The sequence below is a fragment of the Pseudophryne corroboree genome, chromosome 6 (assembly GCF_028390025.1).
Source record: "Pseudophryne corroboree isolate aPseCor3 chromosome 6, aPseCor3.hap2, whole genome shotgun sequence".
In the NCBI taxonomy this organism is placed as follows: domain Eukaryota; kingdom Metazoa; phylum Chordata; class Amphibia; order Anura; family Myobatrachidae; genus Pseudophryne; species Pseudophryne corroboree.
The window spans coordinates 564,012,281-564,033,964 of record NC_086449.1 but is presented as its reverse complement, the minus strand read 5'-3'; the positions used below and the strand labels follow the sequence as shown (position 1 = coordinate 564,033,964).

The 21,684-nt window shown below is 47.0% G+C and overlaps 1 protein-coding gene across 1 annotated transcript in view; it reads right to left on the bottom strand.

Moving 5' to 3' along the window:
* Window positions 1-12,687: 12,687 nt before the first annotated feature.
* Window positions 12,688-21,684, bottom strand: part of NFYB (nuclear transcription factor Y subunit beta) — an 89,759-nt gene continuing 80,762 nt past the window's right edge. The window contains exons 5-7 of the mRNA XM_063927775.1: window positions 16,768-16,849; window positions 13,935-14,014; window positions 12,688-13,171 (exon numbers count right to left, since the gene is read on the bottom strand). Coding sequence (XP_063783845.1) covers window positions 13,139-13,171; window positions 13,935-14,014; window positions 16,768-16,849 — 195 coding nt within the window. The 3' untranslated portion in view covers window positions 12,688-13,138. The remainder of the gene's footprint in view (window positions 13,172-13,934; window positions 14,015-16,767; window positions 16,850-21,684) is intronic.

The following is a 21,684-nucleotide window of genomic DNA, read 5'->3' as shown; positions in this document are numbered from 1 at the left end:
GCTAAGGCAAACAAAGTGACAGCCTTCCATGTAAGAAATTTGACCTCGACCTCCTGTAGAGGCTCAAACCAATCCGACTGGAGGAACTGCAGCACCACGTTAAGGTCCCATGGTGCTGTAACATTGTAACATAGTAACATAGTATCTGAGGTTGAAAAAAGAGAATTGTCCATCGAGTTCAACCTATTTGTGGTCTCCTATGCATGATGATTTTACAAAAATTTCTGACTGATGCTGCTGTCAGCCGTTGCATTTTATCCCTATTTATAGTAACTATAATGCATGACTATACACCATACCCCTGGATATCCTTATCCATTAGGAATTTATCTAACCCATTCTTAAAGGTGTTGACAGATTCCGCCATTACAACTCCCTCGGGCAGGGAATTCCAAACACGTATTGTCCTTACCGTGAAAAATAAGGATTTACTCACCGGTAATTCTATTTCTCATAGTCCGTAGTGGATGCTGGGAACTCCGTAAGGACCATGGGGAATAGCGGCTCCGCAGGAGTCTGGGCACAACTAAAAGAAAGCTTTTAGACTACCTGGTGTGCACTGGCTCCTCCCACTATGACCCTCCTCCAAGCCTCAGTTAGGATACTGTGCCCGGAAGAGCTGACACAATAAGGAAGGATTTTGAATCCCGGGTAAGACTCATACCAGCCACACCAATCACACGTATAACTCGTGATACCATATCCAGTTAACAGTATGAAATTTAACTGAGCCTCTCAACAGATGGCTCATAACAATAACCCTTTTGTGAACAACAACTATGTACAAGTATTGCAGACAATCCGCACTTGGGACGGGCGCCCAGCATCCACTACGGACTACGAGAAATAGAATTACCGGTGAGTAAATTCTTATTTTCTCTGACGTCCTAGTGGATGCTGGGAACTCCGTAAGGACCATGGGGATTATACCAAAGCTCCCAAACGGGCGGGAGAGTGCGGATGACTCTGCAGCACCGAATGAGAGAACTCAAGGTCCTCCTCAGCCAGGGTATCAAATTTGTAGAATTTTGCAAACGTGTTTGCCCCTGACCAAGTAGCAGCTCGGCAAAGTTGTAAAGCCGAGACCCCTCGGGCAGCCGCCCAAGATGAGCCCACCTTCCTTGTAGAATGGGCTTTTACTGATTTAGGATGCGGCAGTCCAGCCGCAGAATGCGCCAGCTGAATTGTGCTACAAATCCAGCGAGCAATAGTCTGCTTAGAAGCAGGAGCACCCAGTTTGTTGGGTGCATACAGGATAAATAGCGAGTCAGTTTTCCTGACTCCAGCCGTCCTGGAAACATACATTTTCAAGGCCCTGACTACGTCCAGTAACTTGGAATCCTCCAAGTCGCTAGTAGCCGCAGGCACTACAATAGGTTGGTTCAAGTGAAAAGCAGATACCACCTTAGGGAGAAACTGGGGACGAGTCCTCAATTCTGCCCTATCCATATGGAAAATCAGATAAGGACTTTTAAATGACAAAGCCGCCAATTCTGATACACGCCTGGCCGAAGCCAAGGCCAATAACATGACCACTTTCCACGTGAGATATTTTAGATCCACGGTCTTTAGTGGCTCAAACCAATGTGATTTTAGGAAATTCAACACCACGTTGAGATCCCAGGGTGCCACTGGAGGCACAAAGGGGGGCTGAATATGCAGCACTCCTTTTACAAATGTCTGAACTTCAGGTAGTGAAGCTAGTTCTTTTTGGAAAAAAATCGACAGAGCCGATATCTGTACCTTAATGGAGCCTAATTTTAGGCCCATAGTCACTCCTGCCTGTAGGAAGTGCAGAAATCGACCCAGCTGAAATTCCTCTGTTGGGGCCTTATTGGCCTCACACCAAGCAACATATTTCCGCCATATGCGGTGATAATGTTTTACCGTTACATCTTTCCTGGCTTTAATCAGCGTAGGAATGACAACCTCCGGAATGCCCTTTTCCTTTAGGATCCGGCGTTCAACCGCCATGCCGTCAAACGCAGCCGCGGTAAGTCTTGGAACAGACAGGGTCCCTGCTGCAGCAGGTCCTGTCTGAGCGGCAGAGGCCATGGTTCCTCTGAGATCATCTCTTGAAGTTCCGGGTACCAAGCTCTTCTTGGCCAATCCGGAACCACGAGTATTGTCCTTACTCCTCGTTTTCTTATTATTCTCAGTACCTTTGGTATGAGAGGCAGAGGAGGGAACAAATAAACTGACTGGTACACCCACGGTGTCACTAGAGCGTCCACTGCTATCGCCTGAGGGTCCCTTGACCTGGCGCAATATCTCTCCGGTTTTTTGTTTAGGCGGGACGCCATCATGTCCACCTGTGGCCGTTCCCAACGATTTACAATCAGTGTGAAGACTTCTGGATGAAGTCCTCACTCTCCCGGGTGGAGGTCGTGCCTGCTGAGGAAGTCTGCTTCCCAGTTGTCCACTCCCGGAATGAACACTGCTGACAGTGCTAGCACGTGATTTTCCGCCCATCGGAGAATCCTTGTGGCTTCTGCCATTGTCGTCCTGCTTCTTGTGCCGCTCTGTCGGTTTACATGGGCGACCGCCGTGATGTTGTCTGACTGGATCAGTACCGGCTGGTGTAGAAGCAGGGGTTTTGCCTGACTTAGGGCATTGTAAATGGCCCTTAGTTCTAGAATATTTATGTGCAAGGAAGCCTCCTGACTCGACCATAGTCCTTGGAAGTTTCTTCCCTGTGTGACTGCCCCCCAGCCTCGAAGGCTGGCATCCGTGGTCACCAGGACCCAGTCCTGTATGCCGAATCTGCGGCCCTCTAGGAGATGAGCACTCTGCAGCCACCACAACAGAGACACCCTGGTTCTTGGAGACAGGGTTATTAGCCGATGCATCTGAAGATGCGATCCGGACCATTGGTCCAACAGGTCCCACTGAAAGATTCTGGCATGGAACCTGCCGAAAGGAATTGCTTCGTAAGAAGCCACCATCTTTCCCAGGACTCGCGTGCAGTGATGCACCGACACCTGTTTTGGTTTCAGGAGGTCTCTGACTATAGATGTCAGCTCCTGGGCTTTCTCCTCCGGGAGAAACACTTTTTTCTGGACTGTGTCCAAAATCATTCCCAGGAACAGTAGACGTGTCGTCGGAACCAGCTGTGACTTTGGAATATTCAGAATCCAACCGTGCTGGTGTAGCACCTCCTGAGATAGTGCTACTCCTACCAACAACTGCTCCCTGGATCTCGCCTTTATTAGGAGATCGTCCAAGTACGGGATAATTAAAACTCCCTTTTTTCGAAGGAGTATCATCATTTCCGCCATTACCTTGGTAAACACCTTCGGTGCCGTGGACAGTCCAAACGGCAGCGTCTGAAATTGGTAATGGCAATTTTGTACCACAAATCTGAGGTACTCCTGGTGAGGAAGATAAATGGGGACATGCAGGTAAGCATCCTTGATGTCCAGGGATACTATGTAATCCCCCTCGTCCAGGCTTGCAATAACCACCCTGAGCGATTCCATCTTGAACTTGAACTTTTTTATGTATGTGTTCAAGGATTTCAAATTTAAAATGGGTCTCACCGAACCGACCGGTTTCGGTACCACAAACAGTGTGGAATAGTAACCCCATCCTTGTTGAAGTAGGGGCACCTTGACTATCACCTGCTGGGAATACAGCTAGTGAATTGCCTCTAGCACAGCCTCCCTGCCTGAGGGAGTCGTTGGCAAGGCAGATTTGAGGAAACGGCGGGGGGGAGACGCCTCGAATTCCAGTTTGTACCCCTGAGATACTACTTGCAAGATCCAGGGATCCACCTGTGAGCAAGCCCACTGATCGCTGAAATTTTTGAGGCGGCCCCCACCGTACCTGGCTCCGCCTGTGGAGCCCCACCGTCATGCAGCGGACTTGGAAGAAGCGGGGGAGGACTTTTGCTCCTGGGAACCTGCTGTTTGTTGCAGCCTTTTTCCCCTACCTCTGCCTCTGGACAGAAAGGACCCGCCTTTTCCTCGCCTGTTTCTCTGGGTCCGAAAGGACTGTACTTGATAAAACGGCGCTTTTTTTAGGCTGTGAGGGAACCTGGGGTAAAAATGCTGATTTCCCAGCTGTCGCTGTGGAAACTAGGTCTGAGAGACCATCCCCGAATAACTCCTCACCCTTATAAGGCAAAACTTCCATGTGCCTTTTGGAATCTGCATCCCCTGTCCACTGCCGAGTCCATAAGCCTCTCCTAGCAGAAATGGACAATGCACTTATTTTAGATGCCAGCCGGCAGATCTCCCTCTGTGCATCTCTCATGTATAAGACTGAGTCTTTTATATGCTCTATGGTTAGGAGAATAGTGTCTCTGTCTAGGGTGTCAATATTTTCTGACAGGGAATCTGACCATGCAGCGGCAGCACTGCACATCCATGCTGACGCAATAGCTGGTCTAAGTATAATGCCTGAGTGTGTATATACAGACTTCAGGATCGCCTCCTGCTTTCTATCCGCAGGCTCCTTTAGGGCGGCCGTATCCGGAGACGGAAGTGCCACCTTTTTAGACAAACGTGTGAGCGCTTTATCCACCCTAGGAGGTGTTTCCCAACGTGCCCTATCCTCTGGCGGGAAAGGGAACGCCATTAGTAATTTTTTAGGGATTACCAATCTTTTATCGGGGAAAGCCCACGCTTCATCACACACTTCATTTAATTCTTCAGATGGGGGAAAAACTAGGGGTAGTTTTTTCTCCCCAAACATAATACCCTTTTTAGTGGTACTTGGGTTTATAGCCGAAATGTGTAAAATGTGTAATACCTCCTTCATTGCCTCAATCATGCAACGAATGGCCCTAGTGGACATTAGATTTGACTCATCGTCGTCGACACTGGTATCAGTATCCGTGTCGACATCTGCGTCTGCCATCTGAGGTAGCGGGCGTTTTAGAGCCCCTGATGGCCTTTGAGACACCTGGGCAGGCACGAGCTGAGAAGCCGGCTGTCCCGCATTTGGCATGTCGTCAAATTTTTTGTGTAAGGAGTCGACACTTGCACGTAATTCCTTCCATAAAACCATCCACTCAGGAGTCTGCCCCGCAGGGGGTGACATCACTTCTATAGGCATCTGCTCTGCCTCCACATAATTTTCCTCATCAAACATGTCGACACAGCCGTACCGACACACCGCACACACACCGGGAATGCTCTAACAGAGGACAGGACCCCACAGAAGTCCTTTGGGGAGACAGAGAGAGAGTATGCCAGCACACACCAGAGCGCTATATAATGCAGGGACTAACTGAATTATGTCCCCTATAGCTGCTATAATATTTACTGCGCCTAAATTTAGTGCCCCCCCTCTCTTTTTTACCCTTTTCTGTAGTGTAGACTGCAGGGGAGAGCCAGGGAGCTTCCTTCCAGCGGAACTGTGAGGGAGAAATGGCGCCAGTGTGCTGAGGGAGATAGCTCCGCCCCTTTTCCGCGGACTTTTCTCCCGCTTTTTTAAGGATTCTGGCAGGGGTAATTATCACATATATAGCCTCTGGGGCTATATATTGTGATTGTTTTGCCAGCCAAGGTGTTTTTATTGCTGCTCAGGGCGCCCCCCCCAGCGCCCTGCACCCTCAGTGACCGGAGTGTGAAGTGTGTATGAGGAGCAATGGCGCATAGCTGCAGTGCTGTGCGCTACCTTGGTGAAGACAGAAGTCTTCAGCCGCCGATTTTCCGGACTTCTTCTTGCTTCTGGCTCAGTAAGGGGGACGGCGGCGCGGCTCCGGGACCGAACACCAAGGCCAGTTCCATGCGGTCGATCCCTCTGGAGCTAATGGTGTCCAGTAGCCTAAGAAGCCCAAGCTAGCTGCAAGCAGGTAGGTTCGCTTCTTCTCCCCTTAGTCCCTCGTTGCAGTGAGCCTGTTGCCAGCAGGTCTCACTGTAAAATAAAAAACCTAAATTATACTTTCTTTCTAAGAGCTCAGGAGAGCCCCTAGTGTGCATCCAGCTCGGCCGGGCACAAAAATCTAACTGAGGCTTGGAGGAGGGTCATAGTGGGAGGAGCCAGTGCACACCAGGTAGTCTAAAAGCTTTCTTTTAGTTGTGCCCAGACTCCTGCGGAGCCGCTATTCCCCATGGTCCTTACGGAGTTCCCAGCATCCACTAGGACGTCAGAGAAAAGCCTTTACGCCGTATTGTGCGGAATCTCCTCTAACCTGAGCGAGTGTCCACGAGTCCTCTGTGTTGATCTAACCAAAAGCAGGTCCCGCGCAAGCTCTGTGTATTGTCCCCTTATATATTTGTAGATGTTGATCATATCCCCTCTTAGTCTCCGCTTTTCCAATGTAAACATGCCTAGTCTTTCAAGCCTTTCCTTGTATTCCATCGTCTCCATGCCCTTAATTAGTTTGGTCTCCCTCCTCTGAACCTTTTCTAGCTCTAGGATATCCTTTTTGTAGTACGGTGCCCAGAATTGTACACAGTATTCAAGGTGTGGCCTCACGAGTGATTTTTTAACGGGAGTATAATACGCTCGTCCCTAGCATCAATACCCCGTTTTATGCATGCTAATATCTTATTAGCCTTCTTTGCTGCAGTCCTACTTTGGGTACTACTGCTTCGCTTGCTATCTATGAGGACACCTAAGTCCTTTTCCAGTACAGAATCCCCTAATTTTACCCCATTTAGTAGGTAGGTGTAATTTTTGTTCTTGTTACCGCAGTGCATTACCTTACACTTGTCTGTGTTGAAGCGCATTCTCCATTTGGCTGCCCATGCTTCTAATTTAACTAAGTCATTCTGAAGAGACTCGGCATCCTCCTCTGTATTTATAGCCTTACACAATTTGGTATCATCTGCAAAAATTGACACCATGCTCTCTAGACCTTCTGTTAGGTCGTTAATGAAAATATTGAACAATAGCGGTCCTAATACTGAGCCTTTGCGGCACACCACTTAGCACTTCAGTCCAAGTTGAAAAAGATCCATTAACCACAACGCGCTGCTCCGTTATCTAACCAGTTTTTGACCCAAGTGCATATTGTGCTTCCTAGCCCTGATTCTTGTAGCTTGTAGATAAGTCTCATGTGTGGTACAGTATCGAACGCTTTGGCAAAGTCTAAAAAGATTACATCCACGTCTTTACCCTGATCTAGGTTTGCGCTTACTGTTTCATAAAAGCCAAGTAAGTTGGTTTGACAGGATCTGTCCTTCATAAACCCATGTTGATTCCATTTAATGACCTTATTGACTTCAAGGAACTTCTGAATACTATCTCTTAGAATACCTTCCAATACTTTCCCCACTATAGATGTAAGACTAACTGGTCTATAATTACCTGGTTCAGCTTTACTTCCCTTTTTGAATATAGGCACTACTTCCGCTATACGCCAGTCTTTGGGAACCATACCTGATATAACTGAATCCTTAAAGATCAAAGATAGCGGTTTTGCCAGTTCAGAGTGAAGCTCCATTAGAACCCTTGGGTGAATACCATCGGGCCCTGGTGATTTATTAATCTTTAAATGTTTTAATCGGTCACAGGTACTTATTTAAGCGAGGAAGTAGTCTATCAGTGGGATATTCTCATTATTGAGATTGTGTGTCAGTAGGCGGTACAAAGGGAGGCTGGATGTGCATAACTTCCTTCAAAAAAGTCTGAACCTCAAGGAGGGCAGCCAATTGTTTCTGGAAGAAGATGGGAGAGGGCTGAAATCTGGACCTTCACAAGTCCCAACCTCAGGCCTATATCCACACCTGCCTGCAGGAAGAGGAGAAAACGTCCGAGTTGAAACTCCACTGTAGGAAACTTCTTGGATTCACACCAAGAGACCTATTTCTTCCAAATACGATGGTACTGTTTAGACATTACCCTTTTCCTAGCCTGTATCAGGGTAGGAATGACCTTCTTCGGAATGCCCTTCCGAGCAAGAATCAGACGCTCAACTTCCATGCCATCAAACGTTGCAGCGGTAAGTCTTGATAGGCGAACGGCCCCTGCTGCAGCAGGTCCTCCGGAAGAGGCCTCGGTTCTTCTTGCAGTAGATTCAGAAGGTCCGCGTACCAAGCCGTTCTTGGCCAGTCTGGAGCAATGAGGATCACTCGAACCCTTTTTCTCCTTATGAGCTTTAGGATTCTTGGGATGAGTGGGAGTGGTGGAAACACGTACACTGACTGGAACACCCACGGAGACACCAGGGCGTCTACTGCCACTGCTTGTGGGTACCTCGACCTGGAACAATAATGCCGAAGCTTCTTGTTGAGACGAGAGGTCATCATGTCTATTTGGGGTAGACCCCAAAGGTCTGTTATTTCCTTGAATACCTCCGGATGGAGACCCCACTCCCCTGGATTGGAGATCGTGTCTGCTGAGGAAGTCTGCTTCCCAGTTGTCTACTTCCGGAATGAAGATGGCTGACAGCGCCAACAAGTGTTTTTCTGTCCAGAGGAGTATTCTTGTCACCTCTGACATTGCCGCTCTGCTCTTCGTTCCGCCCTGTTAGTTTATGTAAGCCACTGTTGTTACGTTGTCCGACTGCACTTGAATGGCCCGATTTCTTAGAAGAGGGGTCGCCTAAAGAAGACCGTTGTAGACGGCTCTTAGTTCCAGGATGTTGATGGGCAGGCCGGCTTCCAGGCTTGACCATCGTCCTTGGGAAGCTACTCCTTGCGAGCCTTCGTGGCTGGGGAGCAGTCACTCATCTGTGGTTAGCAGGACCCAATCCTGAATACCGAACCTGCGGCCCTCCAGAAGGTGAGGTAAGTGTAACCACCAGAGGAGCGAAATCCTGGCCTTCAGCGAAAGACGAATTCTCTGGTGCATGTGGAGATAAGATCCCGACCACTTGTCCAGAAGATCCAGTTGTAGGGTCAGAGCGTGGAACCTCCCGTACTGGAGAGCCTCGTAAGAGGCCACCATATTTCCCAACAGGCGAATGCATTGATGAACTGACACCCGGGCTGACTTCAGGACATCCCGGACCATAGTCTGTATTACCAACGCCTTTTCCTGCGGAAGAAACACCTTCTGCACTTCCGTGTCCAGGATCATTCCCAGAAAGGACAACCTCTGGGTTGGTTCCAAATATGACTTTGGAAGGTTCAGAATCCAACCATGACTCTTGAGGAGGCGTGTTGCGAGAACACTAGAATGCAGCAGCTTCTCCTTGGACGATGCCTTTATCAGCAGATCGTCCAGATATGGAATGATGTTCACCCCATGTTTGCTGCGGAGAACCATCATCTCTGCCATCACCTTGGTAAACACCCTCGGTGCTGTGGAGAGGCCGAATGGCAGGGCCTGGAACTGGAAATGACACCCAGGGATCCAGTCCGGACGATACCCAGACCTGACTGAACTGTCTGAGTCTCGCTCCAGGCCGCGCGATCCACCGTCATGCGGAGGACTTTGGCGTACCTGTAGCAGGATTTTGTTCCTGGGAACCTGCAGCTGCAGGTTTCTTGGACTTAACTCGACCTCCCCTAAAGAAGGTATTGGACGCTCTTGCCTTTCTAGGCTTGTTAGGCCGAAAGGACTGTGTTGCAGATGAAGAGAAGGATTTCTTCAGAGCAGGTGCTGCTGAGGGAAGAAACGGAGACTTACCCGCTGTACCCGTGGATATCCACACGTCTAGAGCTTCCCCAAAGAAAGCCTGACCTGTATAGGGTAGGGACTCCACACTTTTTCTGGATTCCGCGTCGGCCGACCACTGGCACAGCCACAGTCCCCGACGAGACTGAAACATACATGGAAGATATTCCCGCAGCCATGGAACCCAGGTCTTTCATGGATTCTACCATAGAACCTGCTGAATCATGTATATTGCGTAAAAATAATGCAACATCATCCTTATCCATCGTATCCACAAATCCCCAAGTAAGGTAGCCGACCACTTTACTATAGCCTTTGCAATCCATGCACTAGCAATAGTGGGACGTAATATGGCCCCTGAAGCAGTGTACATTGATTTAAGTGAGTTATCAGTTTTCCGATCAGCCGGCTCCTTTAAGGCGGTAGATCCTGGAGCAGGTAAAACCACCTTCTTTGAGAGTCTGGACACAGATGCGTCAACAATCGGCGGGTTCTCCCATTTTTTTCTATCCTCCTCAGGGAAAGGAAACGCCACCAGTACCCGTTTAGGGATCTGGAATTTTCTCTCAGGGTTTTCCCATGCTTTCTCAAATATAGCATTTAATTCCTTTGACGCAGGGAAGGTTAGCGAGGCTTTTTATTTTCAGTGAAAAAGGCCTCCTCAACCTTGTCAGATGTGGTATCATTAATATTCAACACATCCCTGATAGAGGCTATCATCAATTGCACCCCTTTTGCAAGAGATGCGGACCCCCGCAACACATCCCCATCACCATCTGTGGTGTCAGTATCGGTATCCGTGCCGTCTTGTGTGACATGCACAAGCACACGCTTATGGGGGTATATAGCGGAACGTCCTGAGGTACCAGAAACCGGCCATACTGCCACAGAGTTCTGTAATACCTGGGTTGCAGATTCATTACTTGCAACCCTGTCAGAAATCTGAGAAATCCCCGATTTGATAGAGGAAAACCACTGAGGCTCCCTTGCTGGTATCTGTGTTAAACCAGTCCTATCCTGATTACATGGAATGGGATCATCCTGGGAGGACAAATCCTCTGCAGCATATGACAGTGTCCCTGGACATAGCTAAAGGAGACCACCAAACACTCCACACACACACACACACACACACACACACACACACACACACACACACACACACACACACACGTGAGGGCAGACAGAGTTTTCCCCCAAGAATGGTAAGAGAGAGACAGAGATTGGAGCCAACCCCCACACAGCGCTTTTACCAAAGGGAGACCCCTTATCAGCGCTGACTGTGCACCTTAATAGGACACACAGTCGTATTACAGCCTCCCCTCCCTTCTACAACCCCCTGGTACCGTATACAGATAGCTGGAGTTGCTGTGGACTGACCTGATTCTCCTTCTCAGCGCTGTGCAGGCGCTGAAACGCTGCTGGGTCTGCTCTGAGAAGCTCCGCCCCCTTAATGGTGCTGTCTTCCCGCTCTTCATGGATTATACTGGCCTGAGGAATTCGTGCTGGCTGAGATCCGAGGACCCCGACAGGCTTCTGGACCAGTGTAGGGGGTAAGCGCTGGCCCAGGGCACCCCTCACAGCGCCGCACCATGTACCGCTGAGCCTTCCCAGGAGCGCAGGTAATACTGTGCTCCCTCCCCTCTGCCGCCATCTTCACACCGGCCCCCCGCTTGCTAGGGGACCCCCCTAGCAAGCGGGGGGCCAGTGTGAAGATGGCAGCAGAGGGGAGGGAGCGCAGTATTATCTGCGCTCCTGGGAAGGCTCAGCGCCACTTCTTCAGCTCTGTAAGGGGGTGGCGGCATGCTGCTGGGGCGAGCGATCCCATGGCGGGGAGCGATCCGACCCCTCTGGTGCTCGGTGTCGGCGGAGACAGTGGCTCAGACCCCGCAGGGCTGACACTGCTCCCCCCCTTAGTCCCTCGGTGCAGGGAGGCTGTTGCCAGCAGCCTCCCTGTAAAATAAAAAACTCTAATAAAGATTTTACTAGGAAAACTCTGGAGAGCTCCCGTAGCTGTGATCGGCTCCTCCGGGCACATTTTCTAAACTGAGTCTGGTAGGAGGGGCATAGAGGGAGGAGCCAGCCCACACTCTCAAATTAAAGTTCCAATGGCTCCTGGTGGATCCGTCTATACCCCATGGCACAATGTGGACCCCAGCATCCTCTAGGACGTAAGAGAAACATGGCTAATTGCATTACTCCCAACATGACCCTCTCCGGAAGGGACAAAATGCTCTGCTGTTTCTTGTACTTTCCTCTTAATGTATGATTGCCGGCACCTGTTTTGAACAGGTTAATGGATAAGAAAGGTGTTTCACCAGAGGTGATGGTAAATCATAAACTAAGAGGAAAGTCCAGGAGCAGAGCATACTGTCCCTTCTGGAGAGGGTCATGTTGGGAGGTATGCAATTGGTGTTACTCGATGACTGGAGTTGAGCTCTCTTGGAATACAATATTGGTGCCAACTCTTAATGATAGGTCTGTGACAGCTATTTCACCAGTATTGCCATTCTTCAGTTTTCCATCGGAAGGTGGGAAAAGGATACTTTTACCTTTAACTTGTCAATTTTTTTGAAGTAAGGAGAGTACCATTCAACCACAAAGTGTTTAGTGGAATATTATTGTATTCTACTCATTACAATATAATCTACATTGCTGATTTTTTTGAATGACATCCCCTCCCCCCTCATTGAATTGAACCCCTACACTTGGTTAGTCATGATTGCGCATTCATTTAATTGTAAACATTTTTCTTCTGTCTAACCAGTGGGCACTCTAGCTACTGTGAAACTACAAATCCTAGCATGCCCTGCCTTAAAAATTGTGGCAGGGCATGCTGGGATGCATAGTTCCACATTAGCTGGACTGCCATACGTTGCCTACCCCCTATTCAACATGATCTTCAAAAGAGTTATAGCTATGAATAAGATAACCAGAATCAGGAATAATCTATACTCAAATAGGGAAAAGCACCATTGAAGGTCTCTACAGCATAAATCCAGCTTGAGGGTCTGTTACTCAACATTAAAAGTTTACTTATATATTCACTTTTCTATATAAATATTTTGATGTAGATTTTTTTATTTTATTTAACTAATATGATACATATGTAACCAGATTATCTGTATCTAATCCAACCATAAAAAGAAATAGTGATGAATTAAAAGAAACCACTTAAGTCATTTTCTTTATTTGATTTACAAAAGAAGTTACATGATTCAATATGAAAATAAGAAACTGTCTACAAATTTCAGACAGTAATAAATCATTAATTTACAATGCATACAGGAGTCAGAAGAACAACTCTTGTACAAAAAAACAGTAATAGGCTAAATGGTTTTAAAATCCAATACTTAAAATTCAAGAAGGGAGGGGGGAGTGGGGCACAAAAAGTGGAGTTTAACACCCTATATGACCACAAAAGGTGGAGTTTATCAACCTATATGACATGCCCGAGGAAGCTACATTACAGCAACTTAATATACAAAACAAAATTAAATTAAAAAACAAAAACATAAAATACAAATAAAAAAAACTCTCACTCAATTGCAATCAAACATAGCATTCAAATATATATAGCTTTCTTCCTGACTCATGTTTGCAGATACAACGGTCAAGTTAAAAATCAGGAGAACTGGATTTGTTGAACACCAGATATCTGAGGAGAAAGAGGATATATTAGCAAACATTATGTGTTAAACATTCACTTGCATACAAAATACACATGGAGGGTTACCAAAGACACAATAATGCTTGCATTCTCTCTTGAAGTTGCCTTACTGTTCGGAATTACATAGAATTTGACATCAAAGTCATGTCAAGCATTAAGCGCACAGAAAGCCCTATGATTGTGATTGAGAATCTTAGTCTGTGTCAGGTGCAGTCTGAGCAATATAAAACTAACAGTCTTTCTATTTTGGATAATTATTTAAAAATGTATCCAAACTGCAATGATTTGATTGCTCTAAGCCACATCAGTTTTCCTCATTTGAATACATACCAATTATACAGATGTTAAAACAGGTGTGGTATGCGGGACCTTCGGTCAGTATACCTCCACCGGAATGCCGGCTGGGGCTGAGCGCAACCAGCCCCTGGTGGGTTCGCTGCGCTCGCCACGCTGCGGGCTTGGTAGTGACCACAGTTCTATCCCCACTCTATGGGTGTAGCAATAGTCCCTGTTGGTCGGCATGCTAACCGTCGGGATTGTGAGGGGGCGAGATGTAGGTGGAGGTTATGTGACCGTCGGTCTCCTGACCGCCGGTCACATAACTACATCCCGTTAAAACTACTAAGTTTTATCAAATAAGACTTAAGTCACTTTAATGGGCTTTCAAAGACATTTTTATAAAATACATCACAAAAAAGTGACACATTCAAATATAAGGTTTCATAAAGGAAAAAACAAACCATAAACATACCTGTTGATATGAGGTTGTATAAACCATAACATTTGGTTGCTGTCCATCTGTAGTTATTAAGCCCGCTGGTAACTGACTTGCTATAAAGAAAAAACATTTATTAGCAGAATCTAACTATAAAGGATCCAGGGTCCTTTACCACAAACACACATACAGGGAGCTCAAAAAATTCCCTCCGCAGTGACTGTTAATCAGGTTTCCCAGCAGAGAATCTGCACTAAGTAATATGACAATATCATTGTTTTTAAACACTTTATATACATTAACTAAAGTATTTATGTACTTCTCTACAAGTATTGAAAGTGTTGTCCTTTTCTGGCCCCCACGGCTGCATAGGGGAGCTGCAGCAAGAGCAGAGCTCACTGCAGAGGAACTTTTTGAAATTTCTGTAACTTTTGATGAATGTGTTCAGTTACACAACATATACTTTATTAGATAGATAGATAGATATGTAAATGAGAGAACGAGAGAGAGAAAAAAGGAGACATGAAAACATTCACCAATAGACTGCTGTTGAACAGTGATCTTATGTGTACTCCCTCTTTATATAGACACCAAGATACAGAAATATATCAAGGGAGCGCTTTCAGGATATAGTTAAAAAATAAAAAATTTTATTGGTTACACCTTACAGATATAACCGTTAAAACAGTATAGCAACATGTAGCATATTAGGTGACATAGAGCTCACAAAAAATAATAAATAACTGTGTAAAATATATCTGACACACTCGTTTCTGAAAATGACGTTTTAAAGTGCCTTTTGAGAAATAATATATTGCTTATTATCGTCCTTTTTAGTAGAAAATATTGGTGGCACGTTTTGCAGGTATGTTATCAAAGTCTTATCCAGACCTTTAGTATGGTATGGATTATTTGAAGCAGCACAACGTGAGGTAAACGCTGGTATAGCAACTGATGTATTAAATTTCAATGTGATGATGCTGCATATAGGAGGGGGCAGAGGGAGGGCGCCAAGATGATGCTATAAGATGTATAAGAGCAAGATAGCTTTCTACACCCGCTATATCGACGATATATTCATGATATGGACAGGATCCAAACAAGAATTCCTCTCAATGATGGAAGAAATTAATGTACGGGACGCTAATATTAAATTTACCTTTGAGATCCAGGAACACAGTATTCATTTCCTGGACGTTAACGTCAGTCACCATAATGGAACATTGCAAACTTCCTTATATAGTAAGCCAACTGACTGCAATAATCTATTGTCATCATCCAGCCACCATCCAACCTCACTTAAGAAAGGATTCCCTTACTCACAGTTCTTAAGAGTACGACGAATTTGCAGCAATCAAGAGGATGAGTTCCAACAAATGAATATCATGACAAGAAAATTCCTACAACGGGGATATTCTAATTCCCTTTTAACCAGAGCTAGACAGCGAGCTATGGAAACGCCAAAAATTAGTAATACCATCAAAGAAATAAAAAATACCAAAGAAACCACTCAGTCTATTGTATATATTAATAATTTTTCCACAGCCACCAATCAGATAATCTCCCGCACAAAAAGATTCTGGCCGATGGTACAAAATGATCAAGATCTGCCAGCCCTTACGGGGACCTCGCTGCTACCCTGCTATACACGGGGACGGAATATTAAGGACACAATAGTCCACACGGATATCTCCAATTTGAAATTGAACACTGCATCTCATTTTTTGACCCGGAAACCAGGGAATTATAAATGTCTCGGATGCACAACATGCCTATATTTAGAAGTAGGAGACACCATCCTACACCCGCATTCCGGCAAAAGAATTAAAATCAACAAGGTTCTAACTTGTACATCCAAATTTGTAGTATATTGTATCCGCTGCCCTTGCGACTTACTATACATTGGAAAAACCACCTGCCAGTTCCGAGAAAGAATGGCACAGCATAGAAGTGCCATCAAACTCATATTAGAGGGAAAACAAATAGATCAACCGGTGGCCAAGCACTTTAAATCGGCCAGACACACGTTGTCAGCCTTGCGCTATAAGATGCTTGACCAAATTCCTGAAACCAAACGGGGCGGTGATAGAGCAAGAGCTCTGCTCCAGCTAGAAGCACGCTGGATATACCGGCTTAATACAGTAGCTCCGCATGGTTTAAATGAACTATTGACACTCAATTGTTTCATCTAGTTACAGAGAACGTTTCTCCTCTCAAGAATTATATGTTTTAAGCCTCCTCATGTTTTCAGTTATACCATCGTTTCCAGCCGATGCATGTCCATTGTTTGCACAGTATGTTCTTTGATATCGGTAATATCATTAAGTCAGTTTAAACATTAATCCTATGTAACTAGTTTTTTGATACTGTTGCCAAACTCTAGACATCCACGGCGTTACTATGTTTCTGTTTCTTGTTGATAGGGTTTCCTTGGTTACGGGTTCTATTCTGTCTCACTCTTTACACGCCACACGTCAATCAATGGCAGGAATGGTATTGATGACGTGGCGGAAGTTTCCGGAGGCCGGACGGCCAACACGCTTGCACAGGGTAATCTCCATCTATAAAGGTATGTTTCACATGTTTATATTCTATGCCTGACGACGATTTTCATTAAATCGAAACGTAGCTCTATCTGGTTTCCAGTAGATTATTGATTTAAAGACCTCCGAGTGCCGCCCATCAACCGCTATACATTGCAGCTGCATCCTGCACCGGGCACCATACATTTTGTTACAAGGAGTGCCGAACATCCATCCATCCTTCCACATACATACATACATACATACATACATACATATATATATATATATTTATTGTTTATATAGCCACCACCTTCACAGACATTCCTGCATGTTGGTGTACTTACTAAAGGCTTCCTCCGTAAGTTCCTCTCCAAGGCCATCACCTGCTGTAACCGTGCCGCCAATGCCCTTTTCTCCTTTCATTGCCTTTTATAAAGGGAAAAAATTGGTAAATTACTGTGTACTCTGGTTGTTCATTTCTGTATTAAAGTAGTCATAGATAGGTGACTGGATGAACATCACAAAAATAAGATTTTACTCACCGGTAAATCTATTTCTCGTAGTCCGTAGTGGATGCTGGGGACTCCGTAAGGACCATGGGGAATAGACGGGCTCCGCAGGAGACTGGGCACTCTAAGAAAGATTTAGTACTACTGGTGTGCACTGTCTCCTCCCTCTATGCCCCTCCTCCAGACCTCAGTTAAGGAAACTGTGCCCGGAAGAGCTGACATTACAAGGAAAGGATTTTGGAATCCAGGGTAAGACTCATACCAGCCACACCAATCACACCGTATAACTTGTGATAACATACCCAGTTGACAGTATGAACAACAGAGCATCAACCACGGATGCCAACATAACATAACCCTTTATTAAGCAATAACTATATACACGTATTGCAGAAAGTCCGCACTTGGGACTTTTGCGCCCAGCATCCACTACGGACTACGAGAAATAGATTTACCGGTAAATAAAATCTTATTTTCTCTAACGTCCTAGTGGATGCTGGGGACTCCGTAAGGACCATGGGGATTATACCAAAGCTCCCAAACGGGCAGGAGAGTGCGGATGACTCTGCAGCACCGAATGGGCAAACACAAGGTCCTCCTCAGCCAGGGTATCAAACTTGTAGAATTTTGCAAAGGTGTTTGAACCCGACCAAGTAGCTGCTCGGCAAAGCTGTAATGCCGAGACCCCTCGGGCAGCCGCCCAAGAAGAGCCCACTTTCCTTGTGGAATGGGCTTTTACTGATTTTGGATGCGGCAACCCCGCCGCAGAATGAGCCTGCTGAATCGTGTTACAGATCCAGCAAGCAATAGTTTGCTTTGAAGCAGGAGCACCCAGCTTGTTGGATGCATACAGGATAAACAGCGAGTCCGTAATTCTGCCCTGTCCATATGGAAAACCAGATAGGGGCTTTTACATGACAAAGCCGCCAATTCTGACACACGCCTAGCCGAAGCTAAGGCCAACAGCATGACCACCTTCCACGTGAGATACTTTAGCTCCACGGTCTTAAGTGGCTCAAACCAGTGGGATTTCAGGAAACCCAACACCACGTTGAGATCCCAAGGTTCCACTGGTGGCACAAAAGGGGGCTGAATATGCAGCCCTCCCTTAACAAACGTCTGAACCTCAGGAAGAGAATCCAGTTCTTTTTGAAAGAAAATGGATAGGGCTGAAATCTCGACTTTTATGGACCTCAATTTCAAGCCCAGTGTCACTCCTGACTGTAGGAAGTGCAGGAACCGGCCCAGCGGGAATTCCTCTGTAGGGGCCTTCCTGGCCTCACACCAAGCAACATATTTTCGCCATATACGGTGATAGTGTTTTGCTGTCACGTCCTTCATAGCCATTATTAGCGTAGGAATAACTTCCTCCGGAATGCCTTTTTCTGCTAGGATCCGGCGTTCAACCGCCATGCCGTCAAACGCAGCCGCGGTAAGTCTTGGAACAGACAGGGCTCCTGTTGCAACAGGTCCTGTTTGAGAGGCAGAGGCCATGGGTCCTCTGTGAGCATTTCTTGCAGTTCCGGGTACCAAGTCCTTCTTGGCCAATCCGGAACAATGAGTATTGTACCACTCCTCTTTTTCTTACGATTCTCAGTACCTTGGGTATGAGAGGAAGAGGAGGAAATACATAGACCGACTGGAACACCCACGGTGTCACTAGTGCGTCCACAGCTATCGCCTGAGGGTCCCTTGACCTGGCGCAATACCTTTTTAGCTTTTTGTTGAGGCGGGATGCCATCATGTCCACCTGTGGCCGTTCCCATCGATTTGTAATTTGCGTGAAGACTTCTTGATGAAGTCCCCACTCTCCCAGGTCTAGGTCGTGCCTGCTGAGGAAGTCTGCTTCCCAGTTGTCCACTCCCGGAATGAACACTGCTGACAGTGCTTGCACGTGATTGTCCGCCCAATGAAGAATCCTGGTGGCTTCCGCCATCGCCACCCTGCTTCTTGTGCCGCCCTGGTGGTTTACATGAGCCACTGCGGTGATGTTGTCTGACTGAATCAGCACCGGTTGGTTGCGAAGCAGAGGCTCCGCTTGACTCAGGGCGTTGTATATGGCCCTTAGTTCCAGGATATTTATGTGCAGACAAGCCTCCTGACTTGACCACAACCCTTGGAAGTTTCTTCCCTGAGTGACTGCCCCCCATCCTCGGAGGCTCGCATCCAAGGTCACCAGGACCCAGCCATGTATGCCGAACCTGCGGCCCTCGAGAAGGTGAGCACTCTGCAGCCACCACAGGAGAGACACCCTGGCCCTGGGTGATAGGGTGATCAGCCGATGCATCTGAAGATGCGATCCGGACCACTTGTCCAACAGATCCCACTGAAAGATCCTCGCATGGAACCTGCCGAATGGAATGGCTTCGTATGATGCCACCATCTTTCCCAGGACTTGCGTGCAGTGATGCACAGACACCTGTTTTGGTTTTAAGAGGTCTCTGACTAGAGTCACGAGCTCCTGAGCCTTCTCCGCCGGGAGAAACACCTTCTTCTGGTCTGTGTCCAGAATCACGCGTCGTAGGAATCAGCTGCGACTTTGGGATATTCAGAATCCAGCCGTGCTGTTGCAACACTTTCTGAGAGTGTGCTACGCTGATCAGCAACTGCTCTCTGGAACTCACCTTTATGAGGAGATCGTCCAAGTATGGGATAATTGTGACTCCTTGCTTTCGAAGGAGCACAATCATTTCCGCCATTACCTTAGTAAATATTCTCGGTGCCGTGGACAGGCCAAACGGCAACGTCTGGAATTGGTAATGACAATCCTGTACCACAAATCTGAGGTACTCCTGATGAGGTGGATAAATGGGGACATGCAAGTAAGCATCCTTGATGTCCAGAGACACCATAAAATCCCCCTCTTCCAGGCTTGCAATGACCGCTCTGACCGATTCCATGTTGAACTTGAATCTTTTCAGATAAATGTTCAGGGACTTTAAATTCAATATGGGTCTGACCGAACCGTCCGGTTTCAGTACCACAAACATTGTGGAATAGTAACCCGTTCCCTGTTGAAGGAGGGGAACCTTTACCACCACCTGCTGGAGATATAACTTGTGAATTGCCGCTAACACTACCTCCCTTTCCATGGGGGAAGCTGGCAGGGCCGATTTGAGGTAACGGTGAGGGGGCATCACTTCGAATTCCAGCTTGTATCCCTGAGACACAATCTGTATAGCCCAGGGATCCACCTGTGAGCGAACCCACTGGTGGCTGAAATTTCGGAGACGCGCCCCCACCGCTCCTGGCTCCCCCTGTGGAGCCCCAGCGTCATGCGGTGGATTTAGTGGAAGCCGGGGAGGACTTCTGTTCCTGGGAACTAGCTGTATGGTGCAGCTTCTTTCCTCTACCCCTGCCTCTGGCAAGAAAGGATGCACCTCTGACTTTCTTGCTTTGTTGTGATCGAAAGGACTGCATTTGGTAATACGGTGCTTTCTTAGGCTGTGAGGGAATATAAGGCAAAAAATTTGACTTCCCAGCCGTAGCTGTGGAAACTAGGTCCGAGAGACCGTCTCCAAACAATTCCTCACCCTTGTAAGGTAAAACCTCCATGTGCTTTTTTGAGTCGGCATCACCTGTCCATTGCAGAGTCCACAGGACCCTTCTGGCAGAAATTGACATTGCATTTATTCTAGAGCCCAGTAGGCAAATGTCCCTCTGGGCATCCCTCATATATAGGACAGCGTCTTTTATATGCCCCAGGGTCAGTAAAATAGTATCCTTGTCCAAGGTATCCAGTTCCGCAGACAGATTATCTGTCCATGCTGCTACAGCACTACACATCCAGCCCGACGCAATTGCCAGCCTCAGTAGAGTACCTGAATGTGTATAAACAGACTTCAGGATACTTTCCTGCTTCCTATCCGCAGGATCCTTTAGGGAGGCCGTATCCTGTGACGGCAGGGCCACCTTCTTAGATAAGCGTGTCAGAGCTTTGTCTACCCTAGGGGAGGATTGCCAGCGCATCCTGTCCGTTGGCGGGAAAGGGTACGCCATAAGTAACCTTTTGGAAATCAGCACTTTCCTATCAGGAGAATCCCACGCTTTTTCACATAACTCATTTAACTCATGTGAAGGGGGAAAAGTCACCTCTTGCTTTTTCTCCCCAAACATATAAACCCTCTTGTCAGGGACAGGGTTTACCTCTGATATGTGTAATACATCCTTCATTGCTATAATCATGTAGCGGATGGATTTAGCCATTTTAGGCTGCAATTTTGCGCCATCGCCACTGGAGTCAGAATCCGTGTCGATATCTGTGTCAACAATTTGGGATAATGGGCGCTTCTGAGTCCCTGACGGCCTCTGCGACATAGGATCAGGCATGGGCTGAGACCCCGACTGTCCCAAGGCTTCAGCTTTATCCAACCTTTTATGCAAGGAGTTTACATTATCATTTAACACCTTCCACATATCCATCCAATCAGGTGTCTGCGCCGTCGGCGGCGACACCTCATTCATCTGCACCTGCTCTGCCTCCACATAGCCCTCGTCAAACATGTCGACACACGCGTACCGACACACCACACACACAGGGGATGCTCTATATGAGGACAGGACCCCCACAAGGTCTTTTGGAGAGACAGAGAGAGAGTATGCCAGCACACACCCCAGCGCTATATAACCCAGGAATTACACAGTAACTTAGTGTTTACCCAGTAGCTGCTGTATATATGATTAATGCGCTAAATTTATGTGCCCCCCCTCTCTTTTTACCCTCTTTCTACCGTGAGTCTGCAGGAGAGAGCC